Genomic DNA, 18189 nt, shown 5'->3' with positions numbered 1-18189 from the left:
CCCTTCCTCCCTTCCTCCCTTCCTCCCTTCCTCCCTTCCTCCCTTCCTCCCTTCCTCCCTTCCTCCCTTCCTCCCTTCCTCCCTTCCTCCCTTCCTCCCTTCCTTCCTCCCTTCCCCTTCCCCTTCCCCTTCCCATCCCTCTGGAATTCCGCGCCCCCCCGCTCATCCCTGCGCGGTGTTCCCGCTCCGTGCTCACCGCACCATTCCCCAGGGAATCTCTCCCGGTGGGAACCGCGCACTTTCCGCCCCTCTCCGCGCTGATGCCGCGCTCTCCACCCCGGCTCAGCCTCGCCCGCTCCGCGCTGGGATGGCCCCAAAACCCCATTAATTTACCGAAAAGCGCCTTAAAGCAGCGGGGCCGCCCTCATCCATATGCATGCGGAAAGTTTGGCGGCGGCGGCAGCCGCGGGGTGCGAGCTGCCGGGTTAAATATTTGTTTTTAATTTTCTGGCTCGAAAATTTTAACTAAGAGGCAGGATTCCGGCCGCTCTAATGTGCTTGCATAAATGGCTTTGTTATTACTGCTCTGCTGCTGGAACAACACTCGCTGCTCGCCCCGACACGCGGTGCTTGGAGTGCCTCGCATGGAAAAGCCGAGCGGAGACACCGCGCTGCCCGCCCGCGCCCGCGCAGAATTAACCCAGCACGGCCCTCCGATTAGCTTTTAATTAGACTTCCTGATTACCCACATGTTTAAAGGACAAGATTGCGTGTTTATGGAGGGAGATTTCCTCAAGAGTCTATTTGATTAAACGTATTTACAATAACTCCGGTAGTTAAACATTGTCACATTTTAGGGGATGGTTTAATGGAAGTGTGATTTTCAGACGGGAAAAAGTTGCAGAGAATGGCGCGCTCCAGCCTGCCCCAGGGCTTGGATTTTATATTTTATTTATTTTATTATTTTTTTATATTTTATTTTATTTCATTTTATTATATTTTTATTTTATTTCATTATATTTTATTTAATTATATATTTATTTATTTTATTTTATTTTATTTTATTTTATTTTATTTATGTTATTTTATTTTAAAATTTATTTTAAATTATTTTAAAATTTTATTTTACTTTTTTTTTTTTTTTCTCTACCTTCTTTCACCTTCTTTTATTCCCATCAGTCATTACAACCAATAAACCACGGAGCCCGGGGCCGGTGGCCCTACAGCCAGACAAAAGGGTCTTTGTAGAGGGATCCCCGCGGAGCTGAGGGTGCGCACCCGCGGCTGCTTGCGCGGGAGAGCCGGGGGGACCTGGGGGTGCTGCTCCTCAGGGCACAAACCCCTTTTCTGCGCAGTAGGAGGGGCTTTATATTTATTTTTTTAAATTTTATTTTTAATTTTTAATTTTTTTGGGGTTTTTTTTGGGGCACCACTGCTCACTGATTCTCCCATCCTGCCCCGCAGAGGTGCGGGGCGGTGCGGGACCGGCGGCACCACTCTGCCCTGGGCGGCACATGCTCTTCATCCTCCTCTTCCTCTTCCTCTTCCTGCCCTCGGGACCCGCAGCTCCTCAGCCCTCGGCTGGGTCAGGTCCTGCCGGGGCCACAGAAACCGCTCCGAATTCCCACCCCTGACCCTCTGCTGTGACATCCCAAACTTATTGATGTGACACTCTGCTGTGACATCCACCAGTTAATTTTTTTTTTTTTTTTTGTAATTTCCCCTCTAGGTGTATAATTTCATCATGGAGAAGACTTTTTACCTCCTTTTTACTTTTTTTTTTTTTTTTTAATGAGGAAAGCTCCATCTGAGAGCACATCTCTCTTTTTGTCTTGCTTATTAGATGTAATTTAACATAAAACGCCTGTTATAATTACTGATCATACAAGGGATCCCTTGTTTTTGCAAGCTACTAACAGGATTAGCTAACAAGTGCTAGATTTCAAATTAACCATAAACATTTCGCTGGAATTAATGTCATTGCACTGGAGAGGAGGGAAGGTGTGGATTTGGGGATGAGGGCATGGAGTGATTCCGGGAGCCCTTTGCCCAAAATCTCTTTCTCTGCCCAAGCTGGGCAGCAGCATTGCCCCTGTAAAGCCTATGAAGGCGTTATTTTAATTATAAAAAAATTATAAAATGGAAAAAAAATCCCTCCTGAAGTGTTGTCTTGGGAGGGTGGGAGTGCCCTGATCCATCCTGGGGCAGAGCAGCAGCTCAGCCTCCTGCCCGTCGCCTTCTCCCTGCCACAGGAAATGCAGGGCTGCAAAAAACCCCATTACAGATGAGTTAATTAATGGTAATTGGAAAAGCGACCTCCCCTACATAAAATCGTCTTTAGCCACAAAAGAGCATTTAAAAACAATCTGAGAGGGGAAAAAAAACCCGAAAAACCACAACACCACAATGAAGCTTTTGAGCGAAAGACCTCATGCTTTCCCTGCCGAGCAGAGCAGGGAGGAGGGAAATTCCCCCGGCCCCGGTCTCGCTCCTGCCGAAGCCCAGCTCTGCTCACACGCATGGTCTGCATGGATTCTGCTGCCCACCAGCCCTGGCTGCAGCCCCGGCTTCCTTCCGCATGGAAAAAAACTTTCCCTGGGCGAGGGGGACGTGGAGGAGCTCCCGGGGACCCGCTGGGGTCCCTCTGCTCCCTGCCACAGCCAGAGCTGCTCCCCTCTGCTTCCCATCCTTCCAGCAGAGCTTCAGCTCCTCAGGCCTGGCGAAAAGTAAATCCTTTTATAATGAGTCAAATAATTTTGGACACAAGAAAATTTCCCCCCTCTCCTTTGTAATTAGAGCTGGCCGCGTGTCTAAAATGATCTGCTTTCCAGAGGGAAACAATAATTGAATTGTTGGGTGTCTCCCGAGCTTTGCAGGGCTCCGGGAAGGCTGCGAGGGAAGCTGAGCCGTTCTCTTGTTAGTGCCGGCAATGAGAGCGAGACACCCTCGAATTCAATTACGCGGCTCCTCCAGGAACCGTTATAATTATAACGTCAAGTTGTTTTTTAAAATTTCATAATTATGCTTTAGGATCCTTGTGTGGATGTTTGGGAGCGAGCCTGCCCAGCCCCAGCCCCCCACATCCCCCACTTTGGATCAGCGCTGTCGGAGCTGCAGCGGCATTCCTCCCTCCCTGCACCCCGGGGTGCTGTCCCTGCCCATCCCTGAGCTCTCCCCTGCTCCGTGTCATGGGCAGCCCTCCCGAGTGCCACACGGCGTCAGGGAGCTGGTGACACATCCCTGTGTCAGGTCTGCTGCCTGCAAAACTGACTCCCACGCGGAGCTATTGCAGAAGAGCATCAGGGAGAAGTGGACAGCAGAAAGCAGCGACAGAGAGTTTTGTGTTCAGCTAGTGCAGACACAGGTGTCCAGGGTCCTCACCAGAGAGGTGACTTTTGGGGCAGGTGGTGCTGGGGACCTTAGGAGTGGGTGCCACCTAAGAGATCTGCCTGTGCTCAGGCTGGCGTTTCACCCACACCAATAAATATGTAGTAATACTGAAAACCTTTCCATTCCTTTTGCAGGTGGAAATGGAAAGCTTGGAAGGGGGTGACACACCACTGGCAATGCTGTGGCCTGGCAGCAGCATTGTGTTTGGAGGGTAGTTGAGTTACTTCTAGGCTCTACTTAGAAAAGTGGCTCAGACTTTTACACTCCTGCTGAAATGAGGGAGCTGTGAGCCTGCCCTGCTGCAGAGCCCTGGTTCAGTGCTGCTTCTCTCTCCTGCCTTCACCATGCCCCTCTTGCCCTGGGAAGTGGCTGCCCAGGGCTGGTGTGTGCAGAAACCAGCTCTGCCTCTGCTGGATGGAGATCTGCCTGGACAGTGCTCTCTGAGGTGTTACGTGAAGGAGATTCTTCAACAAGACAAGAGACTGAGAACTTGAAGGATGGCAGAAGAGCAAGAAGACCAAAGGGAGGGAATGTGGGAGAATCATGACCACTATGAGCTGCTTCTGTGAGGAGATGGTAAGCAGGAGATGGTGAGCAGAAAAGCCAAACACAGTCAGACTCCATTAATGCACAGGTATTGCAGCACAATCTGTTTTCCAGGTGTGTCCTAAAATCCCAGCATCCTACTGGCAGAGAGATTTGTGGTATCCTGGTTTGGTTCTCCTTACCAAAGCTGAATGGGACCCAAGAATGTTCCAGTGTCAAATCATGGAGGGTCTGACTCAGACTGTGAGGTGTGGGCTCATTTTGCAGAGCTCCTTGCTGTGCTGGACAAGGCATCCCCAGGGGTTTGCACAGAGGACTCTGCTGTGTGTTTGCCATGTCCTTTTCCTGTAGAGAGGGAAACTGGCCATGTCTCTAGCTCCCTGTATCCAGCAAAGAGCTGCAAAGCACAGCTGGGACAAGCAGCAGTAGGTCTGGTGTTCTCCCCTCCTGCCCCATTGCCAGGAAAGCCTGACAGCCTCAGGCAGAAAGCTGGTGCATCAGATGTTAACCACCCAGCAGCACCAAGACTGGTGTCCCCAGAATAAACTTATTTTGACAGTGCATCTTGCACTTGGCTGCTGGAAACAGCTCCTGAGGAGGCTGCTGCACACACTGCCTTTGGGTGCACCTTGCTGTCGGGCCAAGCAGCAGAAGGTGAAGAGCTTGTCTTGATATTTGCAGGTCAGGGCCCCCTGAAACAGCTGTGGCACTGGGACAGGAGAGCAGAGAGGAATACACAATGACTGTGCTGATTTCAGACTGGGAATAGATTCGCTTTTCATTCTCTCAGACAAGCAATTAGAGATGTCTCCCCAAGCAGTTCCCACCCAGCAAGGAGTTCCAAAATATGAAAATTCTTCCCTTTCATATTATTTTCCAGATGTTCAGTCTTCGCTTCCCTTTATTAATGCTTCTTTTGCCAGGGTGATTCATTTAACAATTAGCTTAGGCATAGGGTGGAGCAGCTGTTACAGATATTACCTGTGCCTCTAAGGCAAAGCTTCTTACTGTTGTTTTTTATCCATCTCTCCTTTCCTTCTAGGCCTTTAATAACCTGTAAGAATATCTTTAAATTAGTGGGAAGCTCTGATTCCTCAACCAGGTCAACAGATGGCTCACTTGGACCTGCCTTCAATTAAGCAGGTGGAACATGCCCAAGGAGCAGGCAGACAAATGCAGCTGTTCTTTCCCCAAATCCCACTGCAGTTCTGGTGGGATTTATTCACCAGCTCCTGTGTGAAGCTATTTGTTCTCTTGACCTCAGAACTTTGCATTCAGACTTCCATCACCTGGCTGCACCTTCCAGGAGAGTGATCCTTTCCATGGCAATGAGTTGTGGGTGTGATGATGCTGAGGTACCTGGGCATTGCTGGCTTCCTGGTCCACTTCCAACATTTGATTGTTGGGAAAAAATCCTCAAACCCTAGTTTATCTCATCATAAGCACTGATTAATGTCTTTGGTTCCCATATTAGTGGAAATTGAAGGCGAGGTTCAAACCTTGAGTCTCCTGCTGTTTGGTTTGGGATGAGAGGAAACAGCCTCAAGTTGAGCCAGGAGAAGTTTAGATTGGATATTAGGAAAAATTTCTTCTCTAAGGGTTGTCAAGCAGTGGAACAGGCTGCCCAGGGCAGTGGTGGTCACCATCCCTGGAGGTCTCTGTGGGATGTGTAGATGAGGCATTTAGGGACAGGATTTAAGTGATAGATTTGGCAGTGCTGGGTTACCAGCGGGACTCAATGACCTTAAATGTTATTCCACTGTAAGTGATTCTGTGATTCTTGAGATGTCTCACATCCTCTCTGTGGTCTTCAGCAGCCAGTTTTGGAGGCTGTGTGTCTCCTGTGCCAAATCCACCAGCCTAAAGGGTGCCTTTGATTACTCTGGGGTGTCTACAATCATGGGAATGTTTATCCTTTGCAGCTGAGTTCCACAAGAGAATAAGGAGTCCCTGGATTGTACCTTCAATCTGTGCTCAGAACAGACTCCTTTGTACTGTGGTAGGACTCCCATCCCAGCAGCACCACAACCTGTGGGAGTAAAAGTGAAGTAAAAGCTAAACAGCGGCAGCAGGATCTGCCTGGTGATACCAGGTGTTTTCTCTGCACGAAAAGACCAAAAAAATGCTAAAATTCTGAGTAAAATGATCAGGATTGGTTATGCTGTTGGACACCATTACTATCTTCTTCCACTGAGCTGATAACTCAGGTGCTTGTGACTGAGTGTGGCTCTTTTGCTGATGTTTTTATTCACTCCTACTCAACTGTTCCAGCAAGGTGCTTGGAAGGTGACGTGTGGGAGGTTTGGTAGGAGGATTATTCACGTCTGACCTCCAGCCCTTAGCAGTGACAGTCTCTGCTGCTCTGCTATGGCTGGGAGCAGAGCTGCAGACCTGGAGCTGCTCGTGATGCTCAGCACATCTCCAGTCCCACTGACTGCACCTGTGCTACAGCTCAGCTCAGCTGTGTTTGAATCCTTTCTGGGGTGAGGACATCTCTGACTGCACTGCCTGTGCGCTCCAGCCTAGCAAGGAAAAATGTGTGAGCCAGAGGTTGCAAAGAATTTCCCTGCTGCAGAGCTGTGCACAGAAATAAATCAGCTCTGCTTGTCTGGACAAGGTCTCTGCTGCCCTAAAGAGCCCCTGGAGTTTTGGTTTTGCCCTGTTTATTTTTCTAGAGCCGAGTATGTCAGCAGGGTATGTATTCCTGGGGATTATTTCCTCTGCGCCTCCAGAGATTTGTGGACTATGATGTCTGATTCTTGCAGGGCAATATTTGGAGTGGCTTGATGGATGCTGGCGGGGATGTGTTGCACCTTCCTCCTCCACCAGCTCGTGTCATCTCTTCCAGCAGCCCAGGAGCAGCAGATGTCCTGGAGAAATCAGATCCAGATGCTCATCCCTCCAGCACAGCCCCACACAGTGCCCAGGCTCTGTGCTGCAGGCTCCTGGAGCAAGAGCTCAGCAGCACAGACCCCTCCAGAAGGACACTCCAGCTGGGGCCATCAGGAGTGATCAGGGATCACAGACAGCTTCTCTTGATTTTGGATGGCATCTGTTCAAGTGATACCTGGCGTTAAACTCACCAGCAGCTGTTTTTTTTTAACACAGCAGCATCACAAGAGGTGCTGGTAGGATGGCTTGTAGGATCCAGACTTATCCCATCTCCAGGTGCTGCTGCTCAAAACCCCAGCAGCCTCCAGTGCCACATGGCAGTGGCACAGCTGGCACTGCAAAGCTGCTCTTCTGAGCCAGGGCAGGTGAGAAAAACCTGGGGTTTGTTTGGGTTGTTTTGACTGTTTTAAACATAAAACTTTGTCTCCCCAAATGCAATTGTAAGAACGAGGTAGAGGTTCTGCAGAACAGCACAGCTCCTTGCTTGCTCCCCCAGGTGCTGAGATGGGGGATGCTGGTCCAGCATCCAGCAGGCTTTTTATTGTAGAAAGAGTTTCTGACAGAAAGAGGCAAGAAAACAGGAAAATAAATCTTGAATAATCTCTGAGTAAGGCCTGAAAATGAAAAGGTGCAGACAGGGCAGTGTGCAGACTGCAGATCCAGCACAGGTATCTTTCAAGACTCTGTTGGGGTGGCAGAGAGGAAGATGAGGTCTGAAAGGTCATGAAGCCAGTAAAGGCTAGAGCAGGCTGTTTAGCCAACAAAGGGCAGGAAAGAAGAAGAAAGTGATTACCCTGGGCCGAAAACAAAAGATTGATGAGGGTGGTGCATAAGCAAGGTGATACTTACAAAAAGTGATCAGAAATTTTTTGAAAAACCTCTTTTTTAGGCCAAAAAATGCTGATTTATCAAAACAAAAGATAATTCCTAAACCAACACATTCTTATACATTTCTACAACATTATAAACAACCAGGAAGAACATTTGGAAATTGAAATTTCTCATTTAATTTTTATAAAAAAGGGTGGTTTAAGTTTTTGAAGAGGTGAAGCATTGCACTGTCAGACAATTGGACCACTTCTCAAAGGTCAGAATTAATCCAGTGCATGTCAAGGTGGTAACAAATGTTCCAGCTGACCCAAACTGTGCTTGGTGATTTTATCCAGCACAGGTTGCCCAGAGGAGCTGTGAATGCCCCACCCCTGGCAGTGTTCAAGGCCAGGCTGGATGAGGCTTGGAGCAGCCTGGGACAGTGGGTGTCTCTGCCCATGGCAGGGGGGTTAGAACCAGATGGTCCTGAAGGTGCCACCCCAAACATTTCTAAGATTCTGTGATCTCTCCAGTACCATGAAACTCAAAATGCAGCCAGAACAACCACAAGACCTTCTGTCCTGGAGAACTCCATGTGAACAACTTACATTTCCCCAGGAGCATCTCAGTGAGCCTTTCTGTCACAGGCCCTGACTGGATGTGATCTCAACTCACTTCTGAGCCTGGGTTGATTAATTTTAATATTTTGGCTCCTACTCAAAGATGCCTTGAAAAGGATGAACTCCCTGCGCACTCATATGAGTAAAAGACACACAGCCTCCCCTTCCAGCCCCAAACCAGAGCAGGGATACCCAAGGGACACTCACCTGGCTGCCAGAGGGAGCCCCATGCCAGCTACTGAGCTGGGAGAAAATGCTGTAGATGTGTTTAATTTCTGCTGATTTGCAGCTGATGTTTTAATTCTTAGGAAATACAAGTTTATGTAAGCTCTGTAGCACTTCTCTGATATTTAATAAAAGTGTAATAGCAGTCTAGCTACTGAACACAGAAAAAAGGCAATGAAATAGAGGAGGCATAATTTGCTGTGGAGAAAAGAATTCACTGAGTAAAACTCAGTAAAGCTCTGACCTTTTATGTGTTTTTGGGTAGTAATGAATTATTTACAAGAATTATCATATATACTTTGAATTCTGTATTTGAAAGTTGACTGGGGCAGGCCAGAACCATCATCACTACAGACTCTTGTCACACACACAGGCATGAGGCTTCATGGAATGTGAAATTCATGTCCCCATTTGCAGCCCATGAAGGCACAACATTATCACTGCACAATGTAGGAATTTAAACACAGGGAGATGACTCCAAACTACGCATGGGGCAGCTCCTGTGGTATTTCACTGCTCAGAGAAATCATCATCATCTATCTACAGGAGCCCTTCTTTTAGCTGAAAGAACCCCTTGTCACCCACAGCTCTCACCTGTTTCCAAGACAGAACCCTCAAAAAGCTCTCACCTATAGCTTTGTTCAATTAGTCCAGCATGTAATGCTTTGTTCTCATGAATTTTGGAGCTACTCTGATGTGCAGCAAAGGCAATTGAGACCTAATTTCATTATTCATCTCAATATGTTCCTGCTGCATTCAGAGAACAGACTATGGGCCCTCCTGTGGCTAATTTAGCACCTGCAAATCCCCATGATTAAAGGCAAAGGCTGCACGAGCCACAGGATGGATCTGCAGGAATATGCACACGTCAAATCATCCCACTTGCTGGGAAGAGTAGGGTTTTTTTTTCTTTTATAAACTTTGTACACCTGTTCCTCACTCCAAATGAGACCATCATGCTTTAGTTCTCCAAGACCAGACTGTGTCTCACAACCTTTAATATATATATATATTTCTTTAAAAAAAAATAAAAATATATCACATACATAAAAATATGTATTTAATTCCTTTTTCACAAAATTTGAGTGCAGTGTCAGGGAAATCAATGTACCTGGAGAACGTGGGCCATCAGATTGGAGCTGTTAACACTTACCTCCTCAGCTGCTACACTAAAGTTAAACAAACACAGCTAAAATTGTAAAGAAATTCCTAATGAAGCTTTTTTCAGCTAAGCCAACAGAAAATTGACCAAAAAGTCATTCTACTGTTTCCACCGAAAATGCAGCAGCTTGTATAAGTCTACAATAGACACTAAAGTGCAGTAAAATTGAAGATTTTTGGTCTAAATTTGCGAGCTGCTGTTGGAGTTGCTTAGCCTTTGCAGCTCATTCTTAGCTTGCACTCTTCAAGATGCTTCAGACTTTAGTAATCACTGCTGCACACAACCAAACCACAGCAGGAATTTGCATGCTTACCCTGCCCCCTCCATATTTTGTTTCAGATTATGAATTTCAGCATTTTGGAAGACAATGGCAGGGAGATTCTGTACTCCAAGCCACAAAACCAAGACACACTTACTCTGCTTTCCTGCTACAATAGCAAGGCTGTTTTTCTTCAACTGTACAACCCCTGCTGAAGCTCATCTTGCCAAGTTCAGTTTAGGATTTTTTTTTTTAACCACTGCATATGCATGACTGAATATTTGTTATGCAACCATAACAACTGTCCTTTTCAAGAAAGATTCCTGCATAATGCGAGCACAGAGAGTCCAAGGCAAACATGGTTTGATCTTAAAACTTTAATAGTAAAAAAAGTGTAAAACCAAACACACCGCTGAAAACTTACCAGTAAGAATGAGAATTTAAGTGTTCAAATTCAGAATAGTGCAAATTTTCTTCACTCCCCTCCCCACCTCTTCCAAACTTAAATCACTTTGGTTAAGATACTCAGAAGTATTGGCAAAAAATGAACTTTTGACTTATGTTTTTGGCTGTATTATTTCTAACAGGTACAGATTTACTTTCAGTCTTTACAAATAAATCTGAGATTCTTCTCTATCAAATATCCATAGAGATCACTGCCAGCTTTACTTACATCTGGTTTCATAACATTTTGAAATGGGTTTCAAGGTGGTTACAAAGCTGTATCTCCAGCAAGGCAGCAGCTCCTTAAACAGCTGAGCTGAACCCGTCCCAATCTCTTCAAGTAGTCCTAGAAAATTTGATTATTTAGGTTTTGAACATTTGAGGAAGGATCTTATACCAATTAAATCACTCTTGATTTACACCAAAGCAAGGTTAGAACTGGGGTCTGCTCTGTAGTATAGACTTTGTGCTAAACTTTTGTTGCAAGCATTCCCTTAGAAGAGTGAAAACAGCCAGAACAGAGACCTGGCCTCAACTTCTGTTTTGATGGTTCAACCTTTAACTGAAGCCTCTAACTATAACTGAAGCCATCTAAGATTGGAAAAGAACACAACAAAAAAAATTGCATAATACAAAAAAGGCAAATCCATAAAAGTTTACAAGTACACCATAACCACAAAATTGGAGTATTTCTAAAAATTTGGGTTCAATGTAAGATACAACAAAACTAGCTTTACTAGTTAAATAAATTATTGCTCCATTTGACTCCATGCAGCATTGAAATGAACTCAGAACCCTTTTCTCTTTAATCTCTCATAAGAAATGATCGATATTGAAGAGAACTTGAGGCTCAGACTTACTGTACATTGCACTTCAACTTTTAAGACCTAATACTTGCTATTTAGGTCTCCTGTGGTCTAAGCTATCAAATGAATACGTTGTGCTCACCAGAACTATGCATTAAGAAACACCAAATGTTTAATGTAGTGACATAAGCACTTTTTGTTTTTAAGAAGGCAATCACAGATTGCAAGTTTTATAGGGTTGTGTAAAAACAAGAAGTGATCTCTTTCAGAAACTGAACTGAGAAAACAGTTTGCTGTTCTTCACATACAGTTTAAATCACATTTGAGGCCCAATTCTGTTTCTAGTCATTTCAGTCCAAGCACGGATTCAAAGGACAGCTCTAGGAGGAAATGACAAATCAAAGAACATGGGGGCACATGCTTGATGGCCAAGCACTGACATGGAATGCATGGTTTTTCAGTGACATCAGACATTTGAGATACTTAAGATGTCCTTTGGTGAGACACTGAAGCAGGGGTCTAATATTAAGCAGGCATAGTTACACACACTGAGATTTCTTACTGAATTGTGGCCAGAGCTTGATTCTTGCAAATCTAACTGCAAGCCTCAGGAGTAATGAAATTTCCAGTTGGAATCTCTTGATAAAGATTCACGTTTGAACAAGATTGTCTCCTGTGCTCACTTCTCATACTGAAGTAATTTAGAAATTCCAAACTAAGGCTTCCACCCTCTCATCCCTCAAACCCTCTCCACCGTCAAAGACAGAAACTTAATGCAGCATTACAAGTAAGGGCATGATTCCTTCATAAGACTCCTAAAAGCATTAGTGCAATGCCTTTAATCTGTTTCGATCACTCTTATTTTTAAATAACCCTATTTTTTAAAGATTTGGATAAATACTATTCCTATTAAACCATACTTCATCATTGTTAAGCACCATCGATCTACTTCCTTTGGGCACTGATACAAGAGCTTGTAATTAAATTTCAGTTTCAAGGCTTTAAAACATGGCAGCTGATTCAATAACTTACAGTGGAATCTAATACTTGGAAAACTGCCACTTAGCCTGAACAGTTGTATGCACTTGGTGTTAAACTCTTCCAGAGAACAGCCATATGCAAATGCTTATGTGGTAAATCAGGGTAAGATTTCAAGATAAGCAGTTAATTTCACTTGGCTATTCTAAGAGTGGATAAATTTTTTTCCCCACAAGTCATTTGTGCAGTGAGCCCATAAAGAGATTATTTCTTCTAAATAATCTTCAGTTTTTAAAAGGAACACATCTTCATAAAGTTGCTTTCACACTGGCACCAGGTGTTCTTCTTCAAAGGCTTAGTCATTGTGTGGTTTCTCTGGAATACCCTATGGATAAAAAACATCAAACACATGTTAGGTTTTAATGCCATCTGATAAGTGACTACATTATGTTGTATTTTCAATTATTAAATAGTAAAGTAACTCCAGGTAGGCTGACAATGACCTAGAGAGCATGGCTTCTTTTAAAAGCTTAACAAGGACGTGCTCCCTAACTGTGGACAAAAAAAAAAAAAAAATCACTATGGCTGTTTGTTGCCTCAATCAGTGCATCTGAAAAATCCATCTGCCAATTGCATTGCTTTTTATAAGACTTTGTTATCTTTCTATCTCAGTTTAATTCTTAGGAGAAGGTACTCAATGCTTCACTTAATGGACATTAATTCAGTTTTAACAGCCCTTTTTCAAACTGCCTTTAACCACAAACTACTTTATTTTCCAGCCAAAGCCTGGTATCAGAGACTTACTTATTTCTTCCTAAGTCCCTTTTCTAGTATGGAATGCAGTAATATGTCACTATAAGATATTTCATTCATTTTTCTTTGAAACAAAGCTTGTAACTTGTTCTCTTTCTAAGGTCAAAATGCAAATATATTTTCAAGTACTGAATGCATTCTCAGTTCTCCAGCACTCTAGCACTAGTACACAATAGATATTTGTGAGGCCCAAGTTCTGAATACCAGCCTAATTTGTCAGATGCTGAGAAAGATGCTCACAACTCGAAGTGTTGCCACGCACTTAACCCAGCTGATGAGCACTGACTGAGCAACTCCAGGTGCCAGAATGAGCAGAAAGAACTGATGGCAGCAGCAGCACCTTTACCTCTTCTTTTGCTATAAAAGCTACTAAAATAAAACACTTCATTCTCAAGCTGGTGGTAAAAAAATCCCAACAAGCCAAACAAAACCCCAAAGTCTCTGCTAACAGCAGGTTTGCTGAAAGGTCACACTGCACTTTGGGAGCTCCCCTGAAATCCAGTGACTGCAAAGCAGCAAGGATCTCCCAGCTAACATTTATCAGCATGGGAGATGTCTCAGGGACACTTTTCATTTCTAACTGGAAAAGCTAGACAGGGGCTGAGGAAGAAGCAAAGCAACTTTACTCCATTAACTTCCACAGGTGCCACCTTCTATTCTGGACAAACCCAGAAAATATCTGTCACATGCAGCCAAGAGCTCAGGGGCTGCAGCACAACATAGCCAGAGAAATAACTGTTTAGTTCAAGCATGGGTTAAAAAAGTGCTACATTCCATCTTCCTGCCACAACCACGATGGCTGACAAAACAGACCGGGACTTCTGAATTACCTCTATAGAAGAAAGATGTGGTTGACTGAATTACAGACTTTACTTCTTTGGATTTCCAGCACAGAATGCTTCACAATGACTTGCAGAAGTGTTCCTATGAAAATGTTGCACTTCCCCAAGTTTTTTCCTGACTGAGTAATGGCAGTGTAAAACACATGAGAAGACACCTCTAAATAACCAGAACAAAAAGCTCTGCAATGATAACTTTCCCCTTTCTTTATATGGAAGATTACAAGATTGACAGGAAAGCTGCAGGCAGGATCCAGGCTGATTTTAACTACACTCAGGTGAGATGCTAGGCGAAACAACAGCAAAGGAAAAAGTTCTAGGTGTCTAAATTAATTTTAGCTTTTTCTAGTTTAAGGCTGCCTTCCTTTGCTTTCTAACAGGAGCAGCAGAGCAACTGGAAAGGACTGTGTGAAATACAGAACTGTAGCATAAAACCAACTATAATTTTATCTTGAGACTCTGCTGCAATACCAAAGCTTCAACAGAATTCAGTTAATGTATGGTTTTCTCTTGATGTGAGTGGCAAATTTAAAAAAAGAAATTATGTTTCCTCTTCCCCCCATACATGTAGTCCTAAATAAACCCAAATGCAGATTGTATGCATCTGTGAGATTTGAAGGGGGAGTAGTGAACTTGTGTTTTAAAACACCTCAAACGCCCTTCCTTCAGTAAAAATTGAGGACACCTAAAGCACAGCACTCTCAGGAAAAGTTAACTTGAAGGATGTTTTCCAGGATACAGGACTTACACAGCAAGGAAGACAGAAGTTAAGTCAACACAATATTAATTATTATTATCCATCAGTGTCAGAAGACCTTTCACAACCAAGCCTTAGGCTGATGTGCAAACACACAGCCAGGTTTACTCTTCAGTGTGCCACAAGGAAATAATTCCTTAAGAACCTGGCAAACAAGACAGCAATTTATATTATCCCATATATAGAGTGATACTTGAATCACGTCTGAAGTAACCAGCAAGAGAATATTTGATTTTGGAGCAGTGGAATTTGATGCTATATAGGGACATTTCCCTATATATACACTTTTGTGCATGAATAATTAGAGAAAGCCCAGCAGTGTCTCAGCTCTCCAGCTACCCTAAATGTTAATTATAAATACTGATGGAGCAGGAGCAATGTACTGGCTCCAGTCTTATTTAGGCTGCCACTGGAAAAAGTTAAATACAAAAGATATTTAAACACTTACTAAGACAATACCCACTCTACTGGCAACACAGGTTGTCTGCTTACAGTTCAGCTCTTAGGAATACATCTATTTAACTCTGACAGTTTGTGAGTCATACCCTTCAAGGCATAGTTTATTCTTGGACTAACAACAATGGAAGGCATTTGGATTGTTAAGGAAACTACTAATTATGCAGTAATTACCATAGCCAGCTGGCGTCCTATGTTTCCTACAGTCACACCTCCTGAGAAAAATATACATGGAAGCCAAGAACGAATGTAAAGGAAATCTGGGGATGTATACCTGGTGAAGAAAAGGGAGTAAGTTAGAAAATTAGAGACAAGTAACTTTCATCATCTTGCATACTCTTAACCAGATGCTACAGAATTCTCTCTCTGGGCTTAAACAAACAAACAAAAAAGTAGCAACAGAGGAGATGGAAACTGGAAGACCAAATTAAGTCTGTAAACTTCATAAGCTTCTAAAACCCTTTGTTCTAGCCAGTAAAATTTAGAAATTCACTCTGCTGAGAGCCAGTACAAGTCCAGTTTTCTGAGGTGTTACCATTTCAACACACATCCCAATCCCAACGCTCCCCACCTCCCACCCACAGTTCTCAGTCTGGGCATTTGGAACAACTGCACCACTACCTTAGACACACAAAACGTCTTACAAGAATGTGCCACATATATTAACAACTAAATTCCAGTTCATGTGCACCCATGCTTTTAGTTAAGACAAAAGAATTGAAATAGTATTTGAGAAGCTAACTTACTGATAAACACCATTATATACAAGAAACTGGGTTATCAGTGTTGCTACAAAGGCTATTGTTATTCCAAGTCCGAGACCACTTCTTGAACGATCAAATGTCCACCAAAGCCCCAGTGACAAGGCTGCCAGAGTCAGGGACAGCTGGATGTTGTTTGCAAAGTCTAGTTTCTGGAAAAAGATGTTAAGGACAATCCTTTTTAAGTCTGCAGACATCCTGTTGCTGAAACTGAACAAGGGAGAACTCAAACTGAAAGTGAGCACAATTCTGTCTTTAAACACAAAACATTTAGGATTTAGTTTTCAGATCTGCCAAGCAATCATAGCTCTTGTTAACTCTGACTGGAGCATGACTGCAAAGTCAACATCAATTTTTGTCACACTGATCGTCTAGAGAATATGCTACATTTTGAAACATTTACCTTTGATGGATTTTTGTCTCAAGTAACCTAAGTGAGCTGGATTACCCAGGTTTTCTGCTCAAGCCACCATATTTTTAACATAAGGAACACTTATTTTGTGCTTCTCACTAGCACATCACTAGTTAGTTGTGTTAACTTTTAGATGTAGGCTAAAACAACACAGCTTACACTGTCATGCTTGCAGTTACACAAGACATACCACGATGTCAACCCCTCTCTCCCCTCCCGTAACACTTTAGCTGTGTTACACATCTTACAGTAGCCACTGCAGGTCTCACAGAGCACCACCTTTACCTGGGCAATCCTCCCCCAGCCCCGAGAGGCACAGACAGCTTGCTGAGCAGGGAGCAAGCACAGGGAGCAAACAGCAGCTGAAGGATACAGCACTGGCGTGGTTGATGCCCACGAAGACGGCAATGCAGCGCATGACGCTGGCCCACTCCCGCTTGAACTTGTGGGGCTCCCCGAGGTGGCTGTCGATGCAGGGGTACAGCAGGCCAACCACAGCTGCAAGAGAAGGAACACCACTTGTACCAGCTGCCAGGCAAGGATTACTCCACTACCACTAAGTATTAGCTTGGCATGTAAGTGCTTGAGAAAGCAGCGAGGTGCTCATCGCGCTGCTGTGAGCCTGATGGAGAAAACACAGTTATTACTTGCCTTTTCTACTTTAAAGAAGTAAAAACCCTGCTCTTTGAACCTTTAAATATATATTGCATTGTTAAGGTACCTGGCTTGAAGCTCCTTTTGTTTAAAGAGATTTGTCATTTGACATCCTGAGCAAACGCTTGTACCAATAAAAGCAAAGCACAATAAAAGCTTTGCGAGGAGTGGAATCTGTGTTCATTGCTCACGTGCAGGGCTGACAGCTTTATGAACATGATTCATCAGCTGTGAATCAGGCCCTGAATTAAATATTTGCCTGGACTTAAAAGTTTATTAGCAGAGCTGCTTTCTCTCCTTCTGCTGGGCTGTAAGTCAGCCCAGGGCTTCTGGCCATGTCAGATGAATTTTGATACCAAACAGAAGCTGAGCTGAACTTAAACAAGCAGCTGCCATCAGTCTATTTATATCAGGGAAAAATAACTACTCATACAATTAACCAGACAAAGTTTTTATCTCCACAAAGCATTTTTCAGCCTTTATCAGTCTGCAAGTTGGTTGCAGAAGAAAAACATAAGCTAGTGCTAGCTCAGTTCTTGGCAAGAACACCAGAGTTTCATTCTTCTAGGGATTGCAACTCCCTGAGTTGTCATCAACTCCAGGGTCAGACATTCTGCCTTTACTGAGTGCAACTTCTATGTTTATAAATTTCCTTTCCTGCTCTCTAACTTTTTTTTTTTTTAATCCTTAAACTCCTAAGAGTAATAAACGCTATGTTAAGAAGGCCAGAAAAACATGCTATTCCAAGACAGTTGTGTTCTGAAACAGCTTCATTACTCTGATGCCAGCTACCAGGACTCTTTCCCTATGACAACAGCTAAATTCCAAAGTTTAATCCAACTGTGAGAACTCTCACTGGAGAACATCCCAGGCCAGCCTTTAATGAACCTTTAATGTTCATCCTTTAACCATCCTTTAATGTTCATCCATTAGTGAACACAGTTCATTATTCATTCAAGTTTATGGTTTATCATTCATATCCCCTTCTCTGTGTGATACAAACAGACATAACTGCATCAAACACAAATATGCAGGAGTTGTTTGAAGTATTCTCAATGCAAATTAAAAACTATTACAGTGGGTTTATTCCCCAAAATTTAACTCCTTTTTAATCCTCCAACCCTTCGCCAAAACTTTGTCTAGACACGGACGGGGGGGGTTATGAATGATAAACCACAAAGTATGTGCCAGCTGTGACAACCACACCGTGGCCTGAGCCCAGCAGTGGGCAAGGGACAGGCAGTGACAGGCAGGGACAGGCAGGTGACAGGGACAGGAGACGGGGCACGGCGAGGTGACAGGAGCAGCAGGCAAGGCGCTGAGAGCAAGCAGGTGATGGGGCAGCGGGCAAGGGGCAGGCAGGTGACAGACAGGGGACAGACAGGGGACAGACAGGGGACAGACAGGGGACAGACAGGGGACAGG

General features: G+C 44.0%; 1 protein-coding gene across 1 annotated transcript; it reads right to left on the bottom strand.

The window, feature by feature from the left end:
* Positions 1–12191: 12191 nt before the first annotated feature.
* LOC135292626 (insulin-induced gene 1 protein) lies at positions 12192–16638 on the bottom strand (the record flags this gene model as incomplete). Its single annotated transcript, XM_064406767.1, has 4 exons — positions 12192–12457; positions 15112–15211; positions 15684–15850; positions 16484–16638. Coding segments are annotated over 4 exons (452 nt in total), but the record flags the coding sequence as incomplete, so codon positions are not given.
* Between the last annotated feature and the right edge of the window lie 1551 nt (positions 16639–18189).

The sequence above is a fragment of the Passer domesticus genome, unplaced genomic scaffold (genome assembly GCF_036417665.1).
Source record: "Passer domesticus isolate bPasDom1 unplaced genomic scaffold, bPasDom1.hap1 HAP1_SCAFFOLD_374, whole genome shotgun sequence".
NCBI classification, from domain to species: domain Eukaryota; kingdom Metazoa; phylum Chordata; class Aves; order Passeriformes; family Passeridae; genus Passer; species Passer domesticus.
Note: the sequence above shows the minus strand (reverse complement) of the source record. Positions and strands in the feature narration are given on the sequence as shown.